The following is a 20,156-nucleotide window of genomic DNA, read 5'->3' as shown; positions in this document are numbered from 1 at the left end:
CCGAGGGGAGCGGGAAGCGGCAGCCGGATCGCCGGCGGGGGAGGCAGCGCAGCTGCTCCAAAGCTCTTCTGCCTTGCAAAGAAAAGGGCCGAGGAGAAGAAGGGAGGGCTCGCGCCCGGGGCCGCCTCTTCGGGAAGAGCCCCAGCGGGAGCCCGTCCTCCCCGAGGCACCAGGAAATCCGAACAAAACGGAGCCGCCCGCGGCGGGGGGAGCGCCGGCACCTGCTGCTGGTTGCCTGCCAGGGTCCAGAAGCTGGAGAAGAGCTTAAAAAGGTTTGAAAATACCATCATATTTGCTCCTGTTCTATTACATGGTTATAAAGCCTATTAGGAGCAAAGGATTTTGATGTTTCCAACAGCATTTTAATAATTAATCCCCTTTCTACCATACTTATAAAATCTTTGTGCATTGCATGCAATAATTAACACTTAAGTATCAACTACATGAAAAATATATGTTGAGAAGTTAAAAAATTAAATTAGGCTTCATTGTAACTACACAAGCTGTTTATTCCAGGACTGTAGGCTGAAAAACAAAAGAAAAAACCCCACAGCCAGCTGGGGGCAAACGGCCGGTCCGCACGCACTGCGCTTCAGAGCTAGGTCCGTGAAAGCACGTCCCAGGCGCCCCGCTTCCCGGCTCGCACGTACCTGCGCAGCGGCTCGCGGCTCCCGGGAGAGGCGGCGCCGGCCTCGCAGCCCGCCGGGCGCGCGGTGCCGCGCCGGCCGCCCCGCGCTCCCCTCGCCTCCCCGCCGGCCGCCCCGCGGACAAGCCGCCCCGCGCCTCTGCTCTCCCGCCCGCGACGCGACGCTAAGGATCCCGCCCCGATCCCAGGAGCACGGGGAAAGCCAGGGATGAAGGTCCGAAGACCGGAGTCCCCCCGTGCCCAGCGTCCTCCGCCGCCGGAGGCTCTGGGGCTCCCGAAGGGCACCGAAGCTGGAGGGCGCGGGGACGCCCGGCTGCCCCCCGGCATCTGCCCCAACAGCTCCGTCTTCGCAAACGGGCTGCGTTTCGTTTTCCTTTGCGGTTTCACGGGCGCTAAACGCTCCAGCTGCAGGACGACCTCCCTGCCGACCGCCTCCCCTTCGGCCCGCGGACGAACCCGGGCCATCGCCCCGCGGCGGAGGCGGCCGGCTGCACCGACGGCCCCGTCCCACCGGCGCGGAGAGCAGCCCCCGCGCAAACACGGCTGCTATCGGAGCGCGCAGTGCCGGCCTCTGGGAAGGCTTCCTGGGGGAGGAAATAAAACACCCATTTGTAGTGAAAAGGCATGTTCTACCATCCTGTGCCATATACCACACGGAGGAGGAGGAGAGGGAGGCCTGGACGTGAACAGCCGTCTCAGGACGCAAGAAATCAAAACGCAAACGTGTTGAAATCAGATCAGAAAGAAACCAACACCACGAAGCACGGGAGAACTCCCAAGACGAGGAAAACCAAGCGAGTGCCTTAAGAGGAGGGGAAAAAAAGAAAAAGCGCCTCGACCCTCCGCACGGCGAGGGAGAGGAGCTCCACGGGGGCCTCCCCGCGCGCTCCCCTCCGCGCCCGGGCAGCGCGAGCTTTGCGCCAGCCCCGAGCCGACCCCGAGCACCAGCAGAGCCCCGAAGCGCCCAGCATCCCGCAGCCGCCACCAAGCACCAGGCACGGGCCAGCGATCCCAGCGCAGCGCTGACTTCGGCGGGCGCCGGCCGCTCGCACGGGGAGCGGGTCCCCGGCAGGGCGGTGGGGAACGCGCAGCCGCGCGCCCGCTCGAAAGCCCGCGCGGGTTTTTTGCCAAACTAGCGTATCCCAGGGACAGCAAAACTTAAAGGAACCTGTGGCGGAGGTGGAGGCGACGATCCGGGGGTGGGATGGAGGACGGACAACTTCAACGGGCTCCCCAGCTCCGTTTTTTGATTGCTCGAAATCCTGGCCCATCACTTGATCCCCACTGCGCGCGCCTTTACGCACCTGAAGCCGCAGTAAATCATTCGAGATACCGTTGTGCAATGTTTTACACTCTTCATTTCTCTTAAAATGTTTTAGTTTTAACATGGGGAACAGCACATTTTTCAATGTAGTTTATTGTTTCTTTCAAAGTAGTGACGATGGCCTTCACGGACCTCGCACACCTGCCCTGGTATTTCTCCTCAGCTAATCCTGCTGCAAAAGCCAGCGATTGCTAGAGCTCCTGATTTCCAGTCCACTCCTTCAAAGCATCCTTACGGTGAGTGAAAATTGCTCACATCTCCACTCAGCTGAAGAACCATAGCTCAAAAATAAATGAATTACTGTGTTTATTGAATGGAGCCAAAGCTCATCCACTCCAGAGACAGAAATCCTGATTGTTAGCTCAGTTCAGCTTGATAAACCTTGAAATTTAAGGGCTTCCTTAATGCAGCTGCGGTGGAGTGGCTTTTCTCCCAAGCATCTCTCGTGCTAAGTCCCCTTCCAGGCCGCTCTTGGCTCAGACACGATTTCAGCCCTCCAGACAGCTTTCAGCACGCAAGACCACCACTCCGGGAACTCGGGGGTTTTGAAGCAATGCACGTCTCTGGAGATCTTCCTCTAGGGACATTTTAATGTCCTATTACCTTGCTAAGGCAAGAGACCTATTACTAGAGCAATAACACTTGAGGGGAGTAAACAGTAATTATAACCACACGTGATTACTCCCGCGGGTCTGCCTCAGCCTCCTCCCTGTGCAAACTCGCACGGGGGACCCGCACACACATGTGCACACTTGTCTGACCAGTCCACACCAGGACACATCACGGTCTGGGCTCTTCCCTCGCACGAGCAAGACGGAGCCTGACGGCACAGGCAGGAAAACCCTCCGCAAGCTTTGCCCTCGCAGGAAAACCCACCCGGGCTCGCGGGACCCCGAGACGGCGGCTTCGTGCCCCATCGCGGCCGCCCGCCAACACGAGCACGGAAGAGCAGCGGAGCAGCATGACTCAACCAGCCGAGGATGGGAAACGTGTTTCTGAATAACTTATTGTACACAGATGCAGGATGCAGAATTAAAATTGAGTGAGAAAGACCTAACAGGTTGTCAGGTATAGCCAGGAAATTAAAGCGCCTTGATAATATTGCATAGAATTAACAAAACTCAATTTGGGAAATGACTCCTCTGATTAAGGGGGCATAAGCACCACAAAAAATATCTCTGTAGCTTCCACACTTGCTAATAGACCTGATTTCGAGGCATAGGTCTTAACCAGCATGTCATTCAGCAGACTTTAATTAGCTGCTTAGATTAACAAATCATGGTTAAATAAAATGAGCACGGAAGGGAGCAGCGAGCACAGGCAGCAGGATGCTGCCGGTGTCCCCGGCCGGGCTGGAAGCCCAACCCAGCTCTGCAGGCTGCGCGCACGGCTTACGGGCGCTGGCAGAGCAGGTTCCCAAGCAGGCGGCTTCTCCTGCACGTCCACCACGGGCAGCCGGGGAGGGAGACCCTGGCTAACCCACCGCCACGTGTTTCGGACGCAGAGCCCTGCCGCGTTTACAGCCCTACCCAGCCCTCTGCTCGGTGACTTTGTTTTGAGACAGAGCGAAAGGACGCAGCTGAGCTCCAGAGCAGACTGGGCACAAGCAAAGACGCGTCCTTGCGCTGTTAAATCCGCGATGTGCTGGCTCAGCCAGGACACCCGGCTCAGAGGAGACGCCCTTCGCCGGCGAAAGCCTCTGCAGCTCTCGGGTAGCGGCTGCCCCTCCGCGGGGCAGCCGGGAGCCACGGACTGTGCGCGCTTGCTCTCACCCACCGCGGCACGGCACCGTTCCACCGCCACCCAAGCGGAGGACAGAGCCACCAAAGGCGTCCCCAGGCCATTCTGAAGAGCCGCTCCTCAAGCGCCCGGGACCTCCGACCACCTTCCCGCTCCAGCTGGACACTCGTCCCCTTCGAAGGGCAGCTGAGCTCCTTAAAGACCCATCACCATCTCAAAAAATACATCGTAAAACCAAGGAATTTGGAAGTACTTCGCCAGCGTTGCTGCAGTCTGGTTTTACTCCTCCTCCCTATCACTAACACCACAAGCATCAGCACGTGTGAAAACAGGCTCTCTGCTCCTGAAGCAAGGTGGAGACGAGCAACAGCAAACGGATGGATCACGCAGCCCGGAGAGCCCCTCTCGGCACGGCTCCGAGGCGGGAGAGAACGGTCCTGACACGGTACAGCTGACAGCTAAGGAGAGTGCTCACAGGTTGGCATTTACTTAAGGATCAGGCCATGTGTAGCTGGAAATCCTAATATTTTAAATTCAGAGAAAGTCCGCTGAACTCAGTGATTTATCTGCTGCAGATTAAGGTAAGTGTAGAAGCACAGAATTTGGTCCACTGCAAATATTTCCAAAACGTTTTTAAGCACAGCTTGAAAAGTGGAGCAAAAGAAGATGTTTAGGTGAATTGACAGTCTGACCAAGAACAAGTGACAGTAAACTGCCATGTTTCATTTAGACTTGAGAAATCAGAATTTCTATTCCAAGGTATGTGGTTCTGACCAGAATAACAGGGGTACAAACCTTCACTTGAAGAAGTAATTTTATCAGTTTGCACTTATGTGCTTTGATTTTTTAATGCTCTGCGCATACAAATTCATATTTAATTCTGATTATAAAAAACAACTGCAGAACCCAGTCTGAAAGCGATGGTCAATAACCATTTGGAAAGCTCCAGAAAGGGGCATCAGAATGTTTTTAAATCAATACAGCCATCGCCAGAGGCGTTCATCATCAAAGCTGGCTATTAAAACCCAAAATGAATTGATGCCTTTTGAAAGCGGCAGTTTTCCAGGCTCGGGAGAAGGCCAAGCGTGGCGTGAACGAGTCAACGTTATTACAAATGCAGTGAAACCGTCCAAACCTAGCAAACAATCCATTTTGCATAAGGAGTTTCGTGTTATATAAGTTGTAATGACTTAATGAACCTTTCAGAGGCACACGCAAGGCTCCAGCTGAATATTGCCACCATGAATCACAACGGTTTCATGGCTGGAGAGGCTGCATAGATCATCCTCGCCTTCACAGCCTCACCTTCTGCTTGCATAAACGAGGAACATGGAGAAAATGTACAGGGCAAGCACTTCAGCAAACCACTCATGTTCTCATTATGGGAACAGACAGTTTTTATGGAGTCTTCCTGCTTTCCCTGCGCACCGTGAGAGACAGCAACAAAAAGGAGCCCACGGACAGGGCAGAACAAGCCTGGACTTGGAGCCAAAGCTCCACCAGCCAGGAGGGTGATGGAAGAGGGGTTACTCCGCGACTGGGACCCATTTGGTTCTGTTTCCACACACGCTGCAGCCCTCCAGTGACCCCACTTGCTGGAACACGCTCCACGGGAGCCATAAGGAGCTTTGAAACATTCATTTTCTGAACTACTTCACTGCATCCCACATCGTAACGAGGAGGCTTCCCAGCTCCATCAGCTCGGATCTCGGCTGCACAGAGGCGGCCAGCTTCCAAAGGCAAACGCAAATTTCACTGGCTCCTGCTGACGCTAATGGAAGCACGGCGCAAACAATCCCCTATTTCAGAAACAGCCGGGCAAGGAGTGCATTTTACGACTACGAGGACACAACCAGACGAGAGAGGCAAACAATATCCATACGGCTGCCTGGAGCGCAAACACGAAGCCCACGGTTCAACCCGTGCCCCTTCCTTCTATTGCCTGCGAGGGGTTTTGCCTCCTCTCCTGTCTCACTAGCTCCTTTCCCTCCTTTCATCAGAAGTTTATTTCATCATTACGGAACTTTAACCGCCTGCGCACTGATGAAAGAGACCCTACGTGAGCACGGCCTGCTCCCTTTCTTCTGTATCTACAGCCGTAACCTTGATGCACAGTAATTTTCTTTGAAAGGGGAAAAATAAAAATAAAAATAAATGCAGAGAGGGCTGAAATGACAGCCTCAAAAAGGAGGTAGAGAATTAGTAGAAAACTGCTTCTAATGCAGCTGAAATGACGCAAGCACGGTCTCCAGGACACCGTGGCAGGAGGGGCCCTTGCTGGTGGGTCTGTGCCGGCAGCACGGAAGCCCCTTCAACACCCCGTCCGAGAGCTCTGTCGGCTGAAGCACCGGGTCCTCCTCAGCTAAAGACATCTGCACGGTGTTTCAGCTGCTTGATGGAACAGCTCAAATTTAAGAAAATACAGATTAAACATAGTGGGATTTGTCTATGATGCTCCAAGCCTCGCGGTTCATTTAACTAGCAAGTTTAATGAAGTTTCATTTCTTAAGTATGCCATTTCAGACACTGTACTTTTTCCAATTACTATTCCCAGGTGGAGTTGCTTACTGAGCACCTATACAGGAATGCCATCGTGCCATTTCCTAAGTCATGCTCTACCAAAAATCAGTCGAGTCACTCCAATGAATCCTGATTCCCCTTAACAGCATTAGGGACTTAACAGTGTTGACAGCACCGGGCTGGAAGCCCATGACGTCCCTCTGGCACGACGTCCACGCTTCCGAGACGGACGAGCGAGCGCAGATGCTGCTGTGCAGGCAGGTACTTCAGCACACGTTCATTTGGGTTTGTGGTCAGGAACTTAGCTGAGCACCCTAAAACGTTTGGGCCATAGCGAGACAGCCGAAGTTAACCTGCGCCAGCAGCTAGCTTAGCCCGCAGCCAGCTTCCCCCACTTCCCCGCGGCCGGAGCGCGGCAGCGCTGCGCTGCTTCGCCCCCGACCGCAGCCAAGGCAGCGAGACAGTCCCGGCTGAGCACTGAACTGGGATGTGAGGTTTTACTCTGGGCACTTTACAGGCACTCTGCTGTAACCCGTCAGCCACGAGGCGCCTAGAAAGCATTTCCTTGGGCACGGACGGTGTTTCACCTGCAGTATTGCAGCAGGGATATAAAGCAGGAGCGAAGGAGGCTGATGAGGAATATTATTGCCCTCCCACTCTCTTCTGTAATCTGATTTGGAGTGGCATGAATCATTCTGCACCAGGACACTGTAAGGAATCAACATCCCTCCCTGTTAAATACACAGTTTCTAGAAGCATGAGTCACGGCTCAGATTTCAAGGTGCAATGGGGAATGTAAATCCTTTCTGAGAACTACCCAAGAACACCGGCATCTGCAGCTAGCGCTTAAGGGGTCAAATCTGGACTTCCAGTTCTGCAGGCATCCAGAGCCACGGCGACCTACAGTGAACCTGCTGAAACTAATTTTCCCTCGTTTTGATGCCTGCAAGCCCCCGGGGGCGAGGTTTGGGGATCGGGGCGCTCTGCAGCACTCTGCTCCGGGGCGCTGAGCCCCTCGCGGTCCCCGCCTGCAGCACGGGAGAGGGCTTCAGCTGGCTGCACCGGGAGAGGAACAAAACCTCTTCACCTGCACGATCTGCGCCAAGGGAGGCAGAGAAATACAGTTACATCTGTTTCCTACCCAGAGATACTAAAGACAAGGCTGGGTTCTCCTCACTTTGTAGCAATTAAAGCCTAGTGATTATCCCACTCTTTAAATACTGTGTCTAGACACGCACACTTTTCACTACAATTCATACCAAATCCGCCTATACTCCATTTCATGCAGATACGCAGCACTACTTCACACATCCACGAGGAAGTCAGCTGCTGGAGACCACCACAAGGCCTCCTTCAGAGATGCTTTGATGTCTGTAATGCCCTGCTCTCCGCTGCGGCAGCCTCCGCAGCCAGGGTGCCACTCCGGAGGGGGACCAGACGGGAACGGGCAGGATAGAGCATCACAGCAGCCTTTCGGAGAGGAGCTGGAGGGCTACAGAGCCCCAGCCACACGTTTGCCAAGTACATTCGGAGAGAAATAAAGCACTCGGATCCAGTCTGGATGGCACTGCACTTTTTCACTCTTTACAAACAACTTGCAAATGACTGAAAACCAACAGACTCAAAGAAAAAATAGAATTTTTTTTTCTTCCAGCAGAGTGGATGAGGGATAGATCTAATCGTTGCATTTCCACCATCTCCTTCTTACACTTTTTACAAATCCACCTTTTTACAGATTGAAGCGAATCTTCTTGCATGCGCAGCACCAGCCACCCTGGACAGCTACAAGGATCCCACCGACCAAGCATGACTACACGGTTGCTCGTGCTCCCAGCCTCTCACAGCAGCCAGGTTAAGCACACGTTTGAACCTCTAACAGCAGAGGCCTCAGACATGCAGGACACCTAAAATCTGCATTTTCACACCTCCTCCAGCCATTTCAATACCAGTTCCCTTATTCCTCTCCTCACCATCATCCCCAGAAGGTAACGGCAATCACAAAACAATTCTGGGGTTTGCTTTGCAGTATTTTTGTTTTCACGGCTTTAAGTATTTTAAGATGTGTAAATATGAAGTAAGGGTCAATGGTTCAATCACGATTAATTCTGAAACGTCCCAGCAAGTCATACACTTTACACCCATTACGTTCCCAAGCACTCCCCAGAGCATAGCCAAGAGCACAGAGCTGGAGAGCGCTGCCTTCGCAGAGGGCATGAGGCATCTTGTGAAAATACCAAGTTCATCTCAGTGAGCACGAGAACAAAGTAAGAGAAGACAATAAAAGAATTAACGTATTGCAGATCCACAACACAATTTCCCCAGACAGAGAAAACCAACAGAGCCTAATGGAAGTTTTCTATTCTCAAAACCATTTGTTCTGTTTTTGTCTGCAACCAAGAGAGGAGATAAAAACAAAATCCGAGCAGTTTAACTGACTGGAAAATGCAGGAGTGCTTACTTTTTTTCCTTGAAGAATAAAATTAAACTGCACCTGAAATATAATGTTTTGACCTTACAAAATATCAAAAACCTCGCAACAGCCTTGGTGACTGCAGGGCTAGAAGCAGCATTCAAGTCTGCATTTGTCCAGGGAGCTTAAAGACATCAAAATCCCCAAACCCACTGGAGCCAAGCACGAGACTTCCTTCCATCCCTTTGGAAAAATCCAAGCTGATATTTCAAATCCTGAAAAACCCTGTGGATTTGAAGCAATTTATGAAAAATGCAATTATATAATGCAGTAAAATAACACAGCCTGATTTAGGAGGCTAATGCTATTTGTAAGAAGGGTCATTTCTTCATCTCAGTCAGCTCCCAGTTACATTCAAGAAACTGTAAACTGCCACTTTCTCTCCAATTCTCTCCAAGAAAAAGCAGGAGAACAATCAGATTCATTTAGTAAATCACACTGCCTTTTGTCTACTGAAAAGCTGTTAACTAGATGAAGAAAAAATTTGTGTTAACTGAATTCTGCCTGGACTGGATCCAGGCCTGAGAGGGGCACACGCCCCGTGGCGGGGTGAGGCTGGCCAGGGGCTGCAGGGCCATCACCTTCCCTGGAACTGGGAAACCTCACCAGGTTCCACCTCCTTGAATAAGGAGGTGTTTTTTTCTTTAAAAAACACATCAGGAAGAAATATCTGCCAAGACGACATTCTATTCCTCACTTTGGCAGCTGAAATTCTATTAACCTCCAACATAAGGAGCGACAAAACAACCGCCAGTCACAGTCTATGATTAGGGAGGACGACTGAGGGTCGGTATAACGGGACACCTTCAACGGAGCACAGCTCAGCAAGGGCAGGGGTGGTGCTCACTGCGCCCACGCTGAAAATAAACTTGAGTCAATGATTTCATTTCCCTGGTGAATGAGATATCTAACTATCAATAATTCACAGCTGCAGACAAACATGCAAGTGGTTTTGAGAACTGAAGTAGAAACAAAAGTCATGATTCTTGCAATAAGAGACAGCCTGCGCAGAGACAGATCCAGAGACTGGAGGGAAGGTGCACTTCGCATGCACACATCAAAACTGATCTAATTTCAATCACATACGTTACAGTCTAGGTGCCACTTTAACAGGGGCATTTTCCCCATACGCTCTGTGGTTGGTATATGACAGGATGCTTGCCTGGATGGAGCCCAGTTCTACCTATCCGGATGGACAGCTCGCTCTCATAGTCCAGGTGATGGGTGGGTTCATGCTCATATTTTTCTTTCACCGCTCGTGGGTCACAGCTCAAGGCAAAAGCTGCATGGGGAGGTCCGCTGAAACCCTGCAATGCAAGAGAGAAATTTAGGTCTTTCCCACATCTCCCCACCAGCATTCTCCTGGCAGCTTTGGCTTGCGTGCAGTTTGAAAGCTGATCAGCCCATCACATCAGCTTCTCACTGCTTCATGGACACACGCCTTCTGGGCTCCCCCCTCTCTACAGACAGTTTAGTTCTTTGTTTATAAATGTGCATTTCCAGCAGAAGCATCAATAACAACAGGGTTACTAGGAGCTGTGGGCCAAGAGGGGTGCGCTCACGTGCGTGCATATGGCTAAAGCTGATGGACTCCTGGGCGTTTCCAGCAAGAAACAATTCCACAAATACAACACCCCCCAAAATCAACCTGGAGGAGACCAACAGAGCAAGGAAGGACATTTGCTATCGTCAGCACTGCTGAGCCATTACTAGAAAGCTGAGCTGCTGGGTTATCACAACCATTTCTGTATCCTCCCCAGCACACGAGGAATCCAGGTAGGAAGTACTCAGATATATCATCAAGCCCAAATAAGTAGCACACACGAGGACATTTTTATTGTGCTCCAAGAGGGAGATAAGCTTTCACTCGCCTGGAAGTTCGGGCTCAGGTCCTGTTGACCTCAGTAGAAATTCATTTTGCACTTGGGTACAGTTTGTTCAATGTGGGTCAAGTTTGCAAGGGAAATAGTTCGCTCAGAATTGAACCCGTTTCCTCGAGACTCAAATGAGGAACTCTGTTCAGAAGCACACAGCGTTATTGCAGCGGAACTTCTCCTGAGGGCCTGCCAAACTTCATATACCAGCATGCCATCTGTAACCTCCCCAAAGCAGAGGAGGAGGGCCAAAACCAACAATGTCCAGCTATGTGTAAAGCCTGCGGAGAATCCAAGCAGACTCCCCCGTGGCGATAAGGACTGAACCGCTCCCAGGAGGAATCCCTGCCAATCTGGACAAGGTTCATGAATACCAGCTGCAATTCAAGAATGGGCCAGAGTCTTTATCTGGATTGGCCAGAAAAAAACCTGGCAGACGCTGTTTCTGCCTTCCCCATAGTGTGGAGACACGTGGCAGGAAAGAGCTGTGTTTCTGGGCACCGCGCGGGCTCTTCAGCTCTGCTTGGTGACAGCTACAAAACCGATAAGAAACAGGTAGAATAAACCAACATACGTGGGAACAGCCAGGGACGGTAATGAGAGCCTCCATGAGTAAGGTCACGTTAAACAAAAATAAAGGTTAAAGATGAATAACGCAATCATCTATTCTCCCATCATTTGCATAATACAGTCTGACTGCTGCTATTAATACTAATCACATATTTGCTATCTGCTTTCTATTGCAGTTTAATCAGGGCACTTTCACCTCCATTAACCCAGCAATTACAAGATGCACCGCGGAGGTGCTCGTGTTCAGATTCACCTGGGAGAGGGCAGGGACCCCCGCCAGCTCTCCGGGCCTTCCCCCGGGGGACGCTATGCAACCGTTCACCCGACAAGTGGTAGCTGGAAGGGCAGGTAGTGATATAAAAGTTTTCCAGTGAAAATGCTTGTCACAGGGAGAAACGACAGGAACTTCAGCAGGAAAAGATCAAAAAAGGAAACTCATGGGCCTGCTCTGCAGTTTGCACTTATGTGGTGCAGTCTTCCTCTACACGCGTGAAAGCACCTAGAGAAACCATCATCCAGAAGAGAGTCCACCTCTGCCAGAGCTGGACACACCTTCACCTCCAGAAAGGGAGCAGCATTGTCCTTGCAAGGACAATGTTAACCTGAGGAGAGCTAAGGATGGGAATTCCCAGCCATATCTGTAAAGTTTCAGCTCTGTAAGCGCACATGGACAATTTACACGTACGGCACGGGATGGCTCAAGCTCTTCCCCAACGCACAGCGGCCTCCCTGCTTGTCGCTGCTCTTGCCTCGCTCAGGACTGCAGCGAAGGCTACGTGCGGCACAGCAGAAGGCTCTCCTTCCACGTGGCTAGTGCCATCACTTTATTAAACACGTTACGCAAGCTGTGACAGCAGTTTTGTATGCTTTAGCATCACCTGATTTTCCTCCCAGCCCAGAGACAACTGCCTCTCAGCTGCGTGGTGCCAGCAGAAGAAGCGTGGACGAAGCACAGGGCACGACCAGAACCCGCAAGATTCTGCCAGCGACAATAACCCAACCAAGGAGAAAAAAAGAAATGGCTTGTGCAAGCAAAAGCAGGCAGAAGACATCCAGCACATCACCTACGCTATCGTTACACTGCTACAGACGCAAGCAGCAGCGTATTTCTGAAGTCGAGACCACTCGCCTCAAAGTTCACCATAACGATGAAGCGTCTCCTGCAGCTACTTTCCATGCTACCAGTCTCGGCGCACGCTGAGACACTTTGCAGCGCGGTACCCAGGAATCTGCTCACACATAAATCGAGGCAAACTGGAAGATATTTCAGATGCTTGTTGTAAGGTCAGGTCACCTCCCTGTTGGCAGGCACAAATATGCAACTCCATCAATTTGGAAAAGTATTAGTGACCTTCAGCAAAGCACGCAATTTATTCCAACCGTGATTGCTCTGAGTCATTTCTGTCTGGTCCCTGCATGGGTCCCTTAATTGGAATGTGTCCATGAGTTAAAAAAGCATTAGAAAGAGAAGAGGAAAGTCAACTTACATTAATTAGTTCATGCCACTAATTAGCGCTAACTGAAATAACCACAGGAGCTGATTATCTGAGAAAGCCTGATGCAACGAGAGACTCGGGCAGGAAAACCCGTAGAGCGCAGAGGAAAACTATTCTGGGACACGGGAGTCCCCACCGAGCTTGTTTTGGTTCGTGGAGCTAAGACGGAAAGGTCATTAGATCTTCACGGCCTCTTGCGTACCGCAGATGAGGAGAACGTTATCCAGGCAGACAGCAGAGAACGGCCCTGCCGCCCCGCGCCCCCCTCCAACGGGCTCCGCCGAGCTCCGGAATATCGAACGCCCAATAAACCAAGCAGGTCATCAGCTTGGAATTCAGTTTTGGGTGTCAAAACACTGAAAAGCCAGGTCACCGCGCGCGACGGCAAGGCCCTGGGGAGCGCGCCGGCGCTCGCAGCCGTCCCCGCCGCCGGGAAAGCGCGCTCCCCGAGGACCTACCTCGCCAGGGGAGGCAGCTCTTGCCTCCCAGGCCACGTAGGTATTTAAATAAAAGGAGCCGTCCTCCAGCAGGAGCGGGGCGCGACGAGCGCGGCGCGGCGCGGGGGAGAAGCGCGCTTCGCGCTGCTCTGGCCAGAGCACGGACTCGCCGGACGGCAGCGCCGCTTCGACACGGCGGTGCGGCGTACGAGCGCGCCTAAAGCAGCGCCTCGTATCGGCTCCGTGGAAGATAACTACCCAAATACCTGCGAGGAAAAAGCTCCGCGGTTACGGAGTCAGGGGCCAAGGCGCAAAGCACCGGTGCAGAGAACCAACGCGCCAGGCAGAGCTTCCCTCAAGCCTCTGAGATTAAGATGATAATAATAAAGGAAGACCAAAACCGTGACAAATAACCAAGCACAGCCCATCGTCAGCTTCCCCCACGCACTTTCATTCACCCTGCAAACTCTTTTTTTTTTTAATTTTATTTTTTTAAAAGCAAAACTACTTCCTACAGCCTTTTCCACTCCTCCAGGGTTTGCAGCTTCCGACTGCCAGCTGGAAAAGCCGGGGCCGGAGCAATGCAAATCACAGTTTCGATGTGTTGGGGCGCCGGCGATCCAGCGCACATTGGGGAATTTCACTTCCACGTTTACAGGCAGAATCGGGGGACGCAGGGACACATTTCCTTCCCGCACGGCGCGTGGGAGCGCGCCTGGCTGCCCAGCAGCAAGCCCCTAGCAGGTGCGGGGGTGAGGTTTTTTTTCTTCCTTGTTTGTATTTTTTTCCCCCTTTTCTGTTAGCACAGGAAAACCTCTTCCCACAGCCCTGCTGCTACCAGAGCCACCACTTTGCCAGCGCTGCTGGTCCCAGCTCACGGTCGGGAATGTAAAGCCTGGGAAGGCAACGCAGGGACCACAGTGGACTCACGTCTGCTCAGCCCCTGCGCGATTTTAGGCTGGGAAGACAGGGAAGCACGTCCCTGGGATTGCGTCTTTTAAATTTCCTAGCATTGCCAATCTGATCGCTTTCACAAATTGCTAATTCAATTAAACTCGATTTTAAAAGAAACACAAAGCGAAGACACCTTTGAACGATCTGCGTTTCCCCACGCTGCCGAAGGAGAGCGAAGTAACAGAGAAATCGTGATCACCGAGCCTGACGGTTTGGCTTTGCGTAGCTCGCAGCGCTCAACCCGCAGGTGCCCACTCTCGGCATGCTCCAGCAAGGACAACGACGCTGCACGTCCAATTTATTTTTTTACTGCCTTTAACCCAACAACCACGCTGGCATTTCTGGAACAGGCTCCCCGAACCCATAGGAAATGAAAGGCTTAATGCATCAACAAGTACAGCGAGCACCTCAGCAGGAAGAACTAGAATGAATTTCACCACCTTATTAAAAAAAAAAAAGAAAAGGAGAAATGTTTCTGACCTGTCAAGCTGCTAACACAAACAGAAGATAAGAGACAGTAATAAGCTATGTCTTGACGGTGCCCAGAGGCTCTCACTTCATGCTGATTAAAAGAGAGAAAGTGATAACGGATCAGAGACCAGGAAGCAATAAAAAGACCAAAAAAAAACAAAAAAAAAAAAAAAGCAAAAAAGAGAGAGAGAGAAAAAAAACGGGAGACGTGGGGAGCGCAACCCCTGCCTCGAGCACGCCACCGAGCCCAGCTGCCCCGAGACCTGGCGATGGGCGCAGCGCGTCCCCGCCGCCGGCCGGGCCGGCCCCCCCCGGCCCCGAGCACCCGCGGGCTGCTGCGCGGCCGGCGTTGCCCTGGCTGCCCGTACAGACCTCTGGTGACAAAGGCAACAGCCCCGGCAGCAGCAAAGCAGCAAATCTCTGCTTTTTCTTAGGCAAATAATATGGATTAATATTTAAAAATAGGATCAGGTAGAAAAGAAGATAGTTCCCTTAGAAATTACTTAGCTATCAAAGAGCACCCACTTGCATGCAAAACAGCCTGCTATTCTGTTATCTGAAGCAACGTATCAACTGCTTGAGGCTTCCAAGCGGAGCTCCGCTTGCCGAGCACAGATTCCTTCTCCCCGTGCCAGCAGGGCTCACGCACAACCCTCGGGAAGCGGGCGAGCACGAGCCTCGGAGGGCGCCGAGCACTGCGGCAGAGGGCAGTTCCTCCTGCTCGCTGCCTACGCTACTCCAAAGCCGCCCCCGCTTCAAAATGTGGCTTTGGGTTTTTTTTTTTTTTTTTGTTTAAAAAAAGTCAACCGCCACCTGGCTGCATCGATTCCCATCTCAGCAGTGTGCCAGCAAAATGCTGAACCGGGGCTCCTTCCGAAGGCAGGAGAGCGCGTGACTCACTCGGTACTGCCCCGCAGAGAGCAGAAGTCAGCGCTAATTGGAAGAACGCAAACAGCCGAGCAGGTGAGGATGGGCCCGGGATGGGATTTTACGGCGGCAGCAGGCTGCCTCGCCAGAAGCCCGTCTACCCCGAGAAACCTCCACGCGCCTCCTCCAAACCGCAGCCGCCCGGCTCCGCGTTCCCCCGGCACTAGCGCGGCGTCCCCAAGGACAACGCGGCAGGCACCTCTCCCGGGCGGTAAAGCGCGACTGCAGTCCGCACGGACCTTGCGCACAGGGAGGGTTCGAGGGAAGGAGTTAGCAGCACCCACTAAGAGGATTTAAATCGCAGCTCCTTCCAAAGCCAAAGATCACTGATGATCCACCGCTCAAAATATGAAAATCAACAGCTCAAGTGCAGCCGTAATGCAGTAAAAGAGAGGGCTGAGAAAAGCCTAAAGTGGGTGCAGTCATACTTGTGACTTATAGCAGAAAATATCCACGCTTTGGGACATGAGCAAATACCTCTTATTTTTAGTACAACGACACCTGATTACAGCAAAGCGAGAGCCTGCCCCGGGAGAGGCAGCTCAGGGTCAGGACTGGGTCCTCCAGGACTTGCCCCACATCTGCATCACTGCTGGATTTCCCTGCCCCAGCAGTGCTGTGCACCAGCACAGACTGCGTCCCACTAAAAGGGGAAAACGTGAGGACATGCAGCGTGTCCCCCCCCAACCAGCCGGCTCCAGCTGTCAGAGCCAGCTCTAAATGAGCAAAACAAGGTACTTGCACACGGCAAAGCACTGACAATTTGGCTTAAGGGGAGGGAAAAACCCATCCTGCTGAACACAGCTGTGCCGCTACTCTTACTGCGGCGGCTCGGCTCTGCCCGGAGCCGGCGGGCTGCGCGCCCACCGCGGCAGAGCGGCGGCCGGGCAGTTCGGCCGTCCCACGAGCAGCCTGGCTGCTTTGGAGGTTAAGCGTTCAAAACGAGATCGATGTTGTTGTTCTTTGCCACAAAAGCAGTGCGTTACGCTTAATGTTGCCAGCTGCTCCCAGATTCGGTAAACACACAGCAAATATTTCTTCCTGGAGCATGGATTGTTTCTCAGAAGTTTTGAATTCTTTATCTCACGCGTTAAGTGGCATTTTGTAGATATTATTCACGGCGTCCCAGTGCTGCTCCTCCAGCCTCGCCTGGGGAGCTGGTGCAGCTGCCGGATGGGCACCAACCTGTCACGCAGGGACCCGACGGGAGGCCAGTGGCGAGGGGAGGTCAGGTGGGGACAGAGGATGGAGGAGCAAGTCCCCAGTCGAGCCAAAGCATCAGCTGAATCCAGGTGCTGCTCCAAGGCCGGGCTCTGCAGGTCCATGCAGGGCTGAAACGCCGCGTGCTTGAGCCCACCTCCCCGGCAGGTGCCGGCCATGGGACCCCCGGCGCTCCCTGCACCTCTCCCACTCCCCACCAGCGCTCGCTGCAGTCCAGTCCCGTGACCCTGGCAAGGGGACGGAAACAGCACGTTTCATTAATCTTTAATTATGACCGACAGACAATACTAAGCAAAGTGGCAGGAGAAAAAATGAACCACACTGCAGAAGAAGGTGCATGGAAAAAAAAATTAATGCATGGAAAGCAGAGCCTGCACACTCATGCAGGCCATCAGCGGTCCTGGGGCCACAAACGCAGCCTGGAAAGCCTCTGCTGTCAGCCCCAGGGCAGCTCCTGAAGACCCCATCCTCACCGGGGGGGGGGGGGGGGGGGGGACAAACTCGAGCAGAGCCTAGACGTGAACAATTCAGCAATCATTTAACACGATAAACACTTCGCAAAACCCCATTTCCCCAAGAAGAAACATGCTCTGAAGGCCGGATCCTGCAGCATGCAAAGCACCATGGCTTTCCCCGGCATTCGGCTCAGGACCAAGGCGCACGCGCTGCCTGCAGTGGGACCAACAAAGTTTCAGGAGCAGAGGAGCGGGGAGGGCTGGGGCTGCAGCCTCCCACGCACAGCATCCTCCATCTGGCTCCCGCAGCCTCGCTCCCTCCGGCAGCCTAGCACGGCATCCGCGCCGGCGGGAGACACCAGGCTGTAGCTATGGCAGCACTGCTGCGGGAACTGGGGAAAAAGGGTTCATCCATAGACAAAAATCCAAGCACTTTCACATCGGATTTGTTCCAGCAGCATCTTGCAAACAGATAGCATCAAGCTGGAAGGCCTGGCTCATTGCTAAAATGCAGCTGGCAGCAATTTGACACCAGAACTTTTGCCTAACAATTGGAAACAGGGACACTTAAGTGAATATTAAGTAAGCCTGGTCTATTAGTTTATCTGTAACTAATGTGATATCATTGCAAGTACATTTTATTCACTGCTAATTATCAGCCCCTTTGATAACTCGTAACTCTAGCAGACTGCAAGCAGCAGGCAGAGGCGCCGCCTCTGCCCCTTGGGCACGAGGAATAAATCACTGCCACTGCACATCGCCGCCCGAGGAGGACCGAGGACCGCCGGGCATCCTGCAGCACAGAGCCCGGCCGGGCAGCCGCCCTCCGGCGACGGCGGCACAAACTCGCCCCCCAGCCAACCCCAGCTAAGGGGTCTGTGCTGGCCGGTGGATCTCAGAGCGAGACGCGGGAGAGCAGCCGACAGCATCGCTGCCGGGCACCGCGCCGCGCACGGAGCAGCTCCCGCCCGGCAGAGCGGGACGCTCCGGCGGGGAGGAGAGCCACGAAAATTCATCTTTTTGGCCAAAGAAATATTCACATTAAAAGCACATTTTTGTTGTTGGCATATCTTGTTTGGGGCTTTGGCCTTTCTAGGAGGGAGCGAAAATACAGCAGGAATGTTATGGGCACCCAGTGCGGGAAGGGAGGAGGCACACGCAACTCCCAAGCTCTTAAGGAAACCTCGGGGGGTTGTTACAGAATGTGATGTTTTGCAGCAGCAGTGTTTTGCATGGCGGAAAGAAGGATGTTTTTGTAACCTCTGTGCTTACAAAAACAAGAGCGCACTAACATTTTTGCTGCTTTCTCCAGATGATCCAGGAAAACTACATAAATAATTCGTGAAACGAGCAAAATCCACCTCTGTAACAGCAAGAGACAGGTTTCATGCCACCAATCTCCCTCCCACCAGCAAGCTCAGAGATACCTTGTAACACAACCAGTAAATTTACTTATTTCAGGAATGGTTGCCCCCAAGGAAAATTTTATAGCGGATTAGTTTCATCTGCCTTCTGAAACCACCCAAAAAGTCATCCTTCCATCCAGGAGGCAGGAGGGGGCAACTGGGGCAGGATATCGCATCCCCTCTCCTTCCTCCTGAAGAGAAAAATCCTTTAAATTTTAAAATAAATAAATAAATAAAGATTAGGTTGTCTTTAAGCTCCTTTGGCTGCAATCAGCAGCCACGCACTACCAACCAAAACCAGCCAAGGACTATCTAATCCCCAGGTGGGTGCCCGTCCCAGCCCGACGGGCAGGCGGGCTGCGCAGCGAACGCAGCCCCAAACCCAGCAAAGAGCTGGGCGGCGTCTAGCCAGCACCGCAATTTCAGGTTTTAATCGTCAGCAATAAACCTTTAAGCCTCAGATGGGATTAACGAGAGCTTTTTCTCCACATGCTTATTAAAGTCTAATGCAAAGCAGTTTCACAACTTTCCCCTCTCCCTCCCCCCAGCCCTGTGTATTTGTAACGTGGCAACCTGTATTTTTACAGTCCTTTCTTATGCAAGGCTTTTTGCAACAGAAAAAGAAAAAGCAAACAAAACTTCAATTAACAGCTCATTTCTACACAATATTTCTCCGTAATGATTTGCTAACGGCGTAGATCGAATTAATGGGAAAGAGCAAGCAAAGCCTGCCGGGTGCAAAGCCACAAAGGCTGCACCAAACGCAGACGGTTCCGCTAGCTCTCCATCACCTCTGCACCCAAGAGCCGCGCGGCGCCTCGTCGCATCGCGTTAAAACGCGGCTTCCTCCAGACTCGCACCCGCGACGCGGACGCGCGCGGGTCTCGGGGAGACGGGCGCTAAAACAACACCCCTTCGGCACGGCCGCTTCCCGCCCCGCTCCGGGCACGGCGCCCTCCCCGCCGACGGGCGGCCGGGCAGCTCCTTCCCGAGGCCGCGGCTTCGGCTGGTTTTTCCTCCCAGCTGTCTCGGGCATCACATAAAATAACCACCAAAATAGCTGCCAAGCCCGAGAGAGCCGCCGCCGGGCATCGGGAGCAGCGGCAGAGCCCGCAACGCCTTCCGGGAGCGCAGCGTGATAAATCCACAGGAGAGGCCCTTCGCTCCCTTCAGCTAGCCCAATTAATTTATTGCTAATTCATTACAGGAAAATAGCGTAACAAGGGACAAGGGACCACGTAATTACCCCCGGGGAGACGTTAACCAATTTCCCGTTCTTCGGAAGCTCAGGGCAACGCGTCTTGCCTGGGAGACGGAGAACCAGGTCCACGCTGGAGACGGGGGGACGTCGCTGCTTCCTCCCCAGACTGGCCGCACGAGCGACGCTGGTCCTGAGCTTTCAGGGGAAACTGTTTCAGGTGCTGGATTGCAACAGAAACCACTTAAAGCTCAGCAGTGGAGCTGAGATCGAGCCTCTAGCCACAAGGGCACACGCGATGCTGCAAGCAGTAGATCTAATAAAACAAACCCAGTTCCCAGCATCTCGCTCCTCTTTGGTCTCTCCGATGATTAGTCCGGACAGCATCCGTGCTCGCAGCCCTGCTCTCGCAGCAGGGGTTGGGATACTGCCCTGATCCTCCACCTC

At 52.9% G+C, this 20,156-nt stretch overlaps 1 protein-coding gene across 1 annotated transcript in view; it reads right to left on the bottom strand.

Annotated features, from left to right (window-relative positions):
• Positions 1-20,156, bottom strand: part of SLC39A11 (solute carrier family 39 member 11) — a 97,604-nt gene that overhangs the window by 54,116 nt on the left and 23,332 nt on the right. The window contains exon 4 of the mRNA XM_062591670.1: positions 9,863-10,007. Coding sequence (XP_062447654.1) covers positions 9,863-10,007 — 145 coding nt within the window. The remainder of the gene's footprint in view (positions 1-9,862; positions 10,008-20,156) is intronic.

The sequence above is a fragment of the Rhea pennata genome, chromosome 19, assembly GCF_028389875.1.
Source record: "Rhea pennata isolate bPtePen1 chromosome 19, bPtePen1.pri, whole genome shotgun sequence".
In the NCBI taxonomy this organism is placed as follows: domain Eukaryota; kingdom Metazoa; phylum Chordata; class Aves; order Rheiformes; family Rheidae; genus Rhea; species Rhea pennata.
This window is presented reverse-complemented; position numbering and strand designations above follow the sequence as displayed.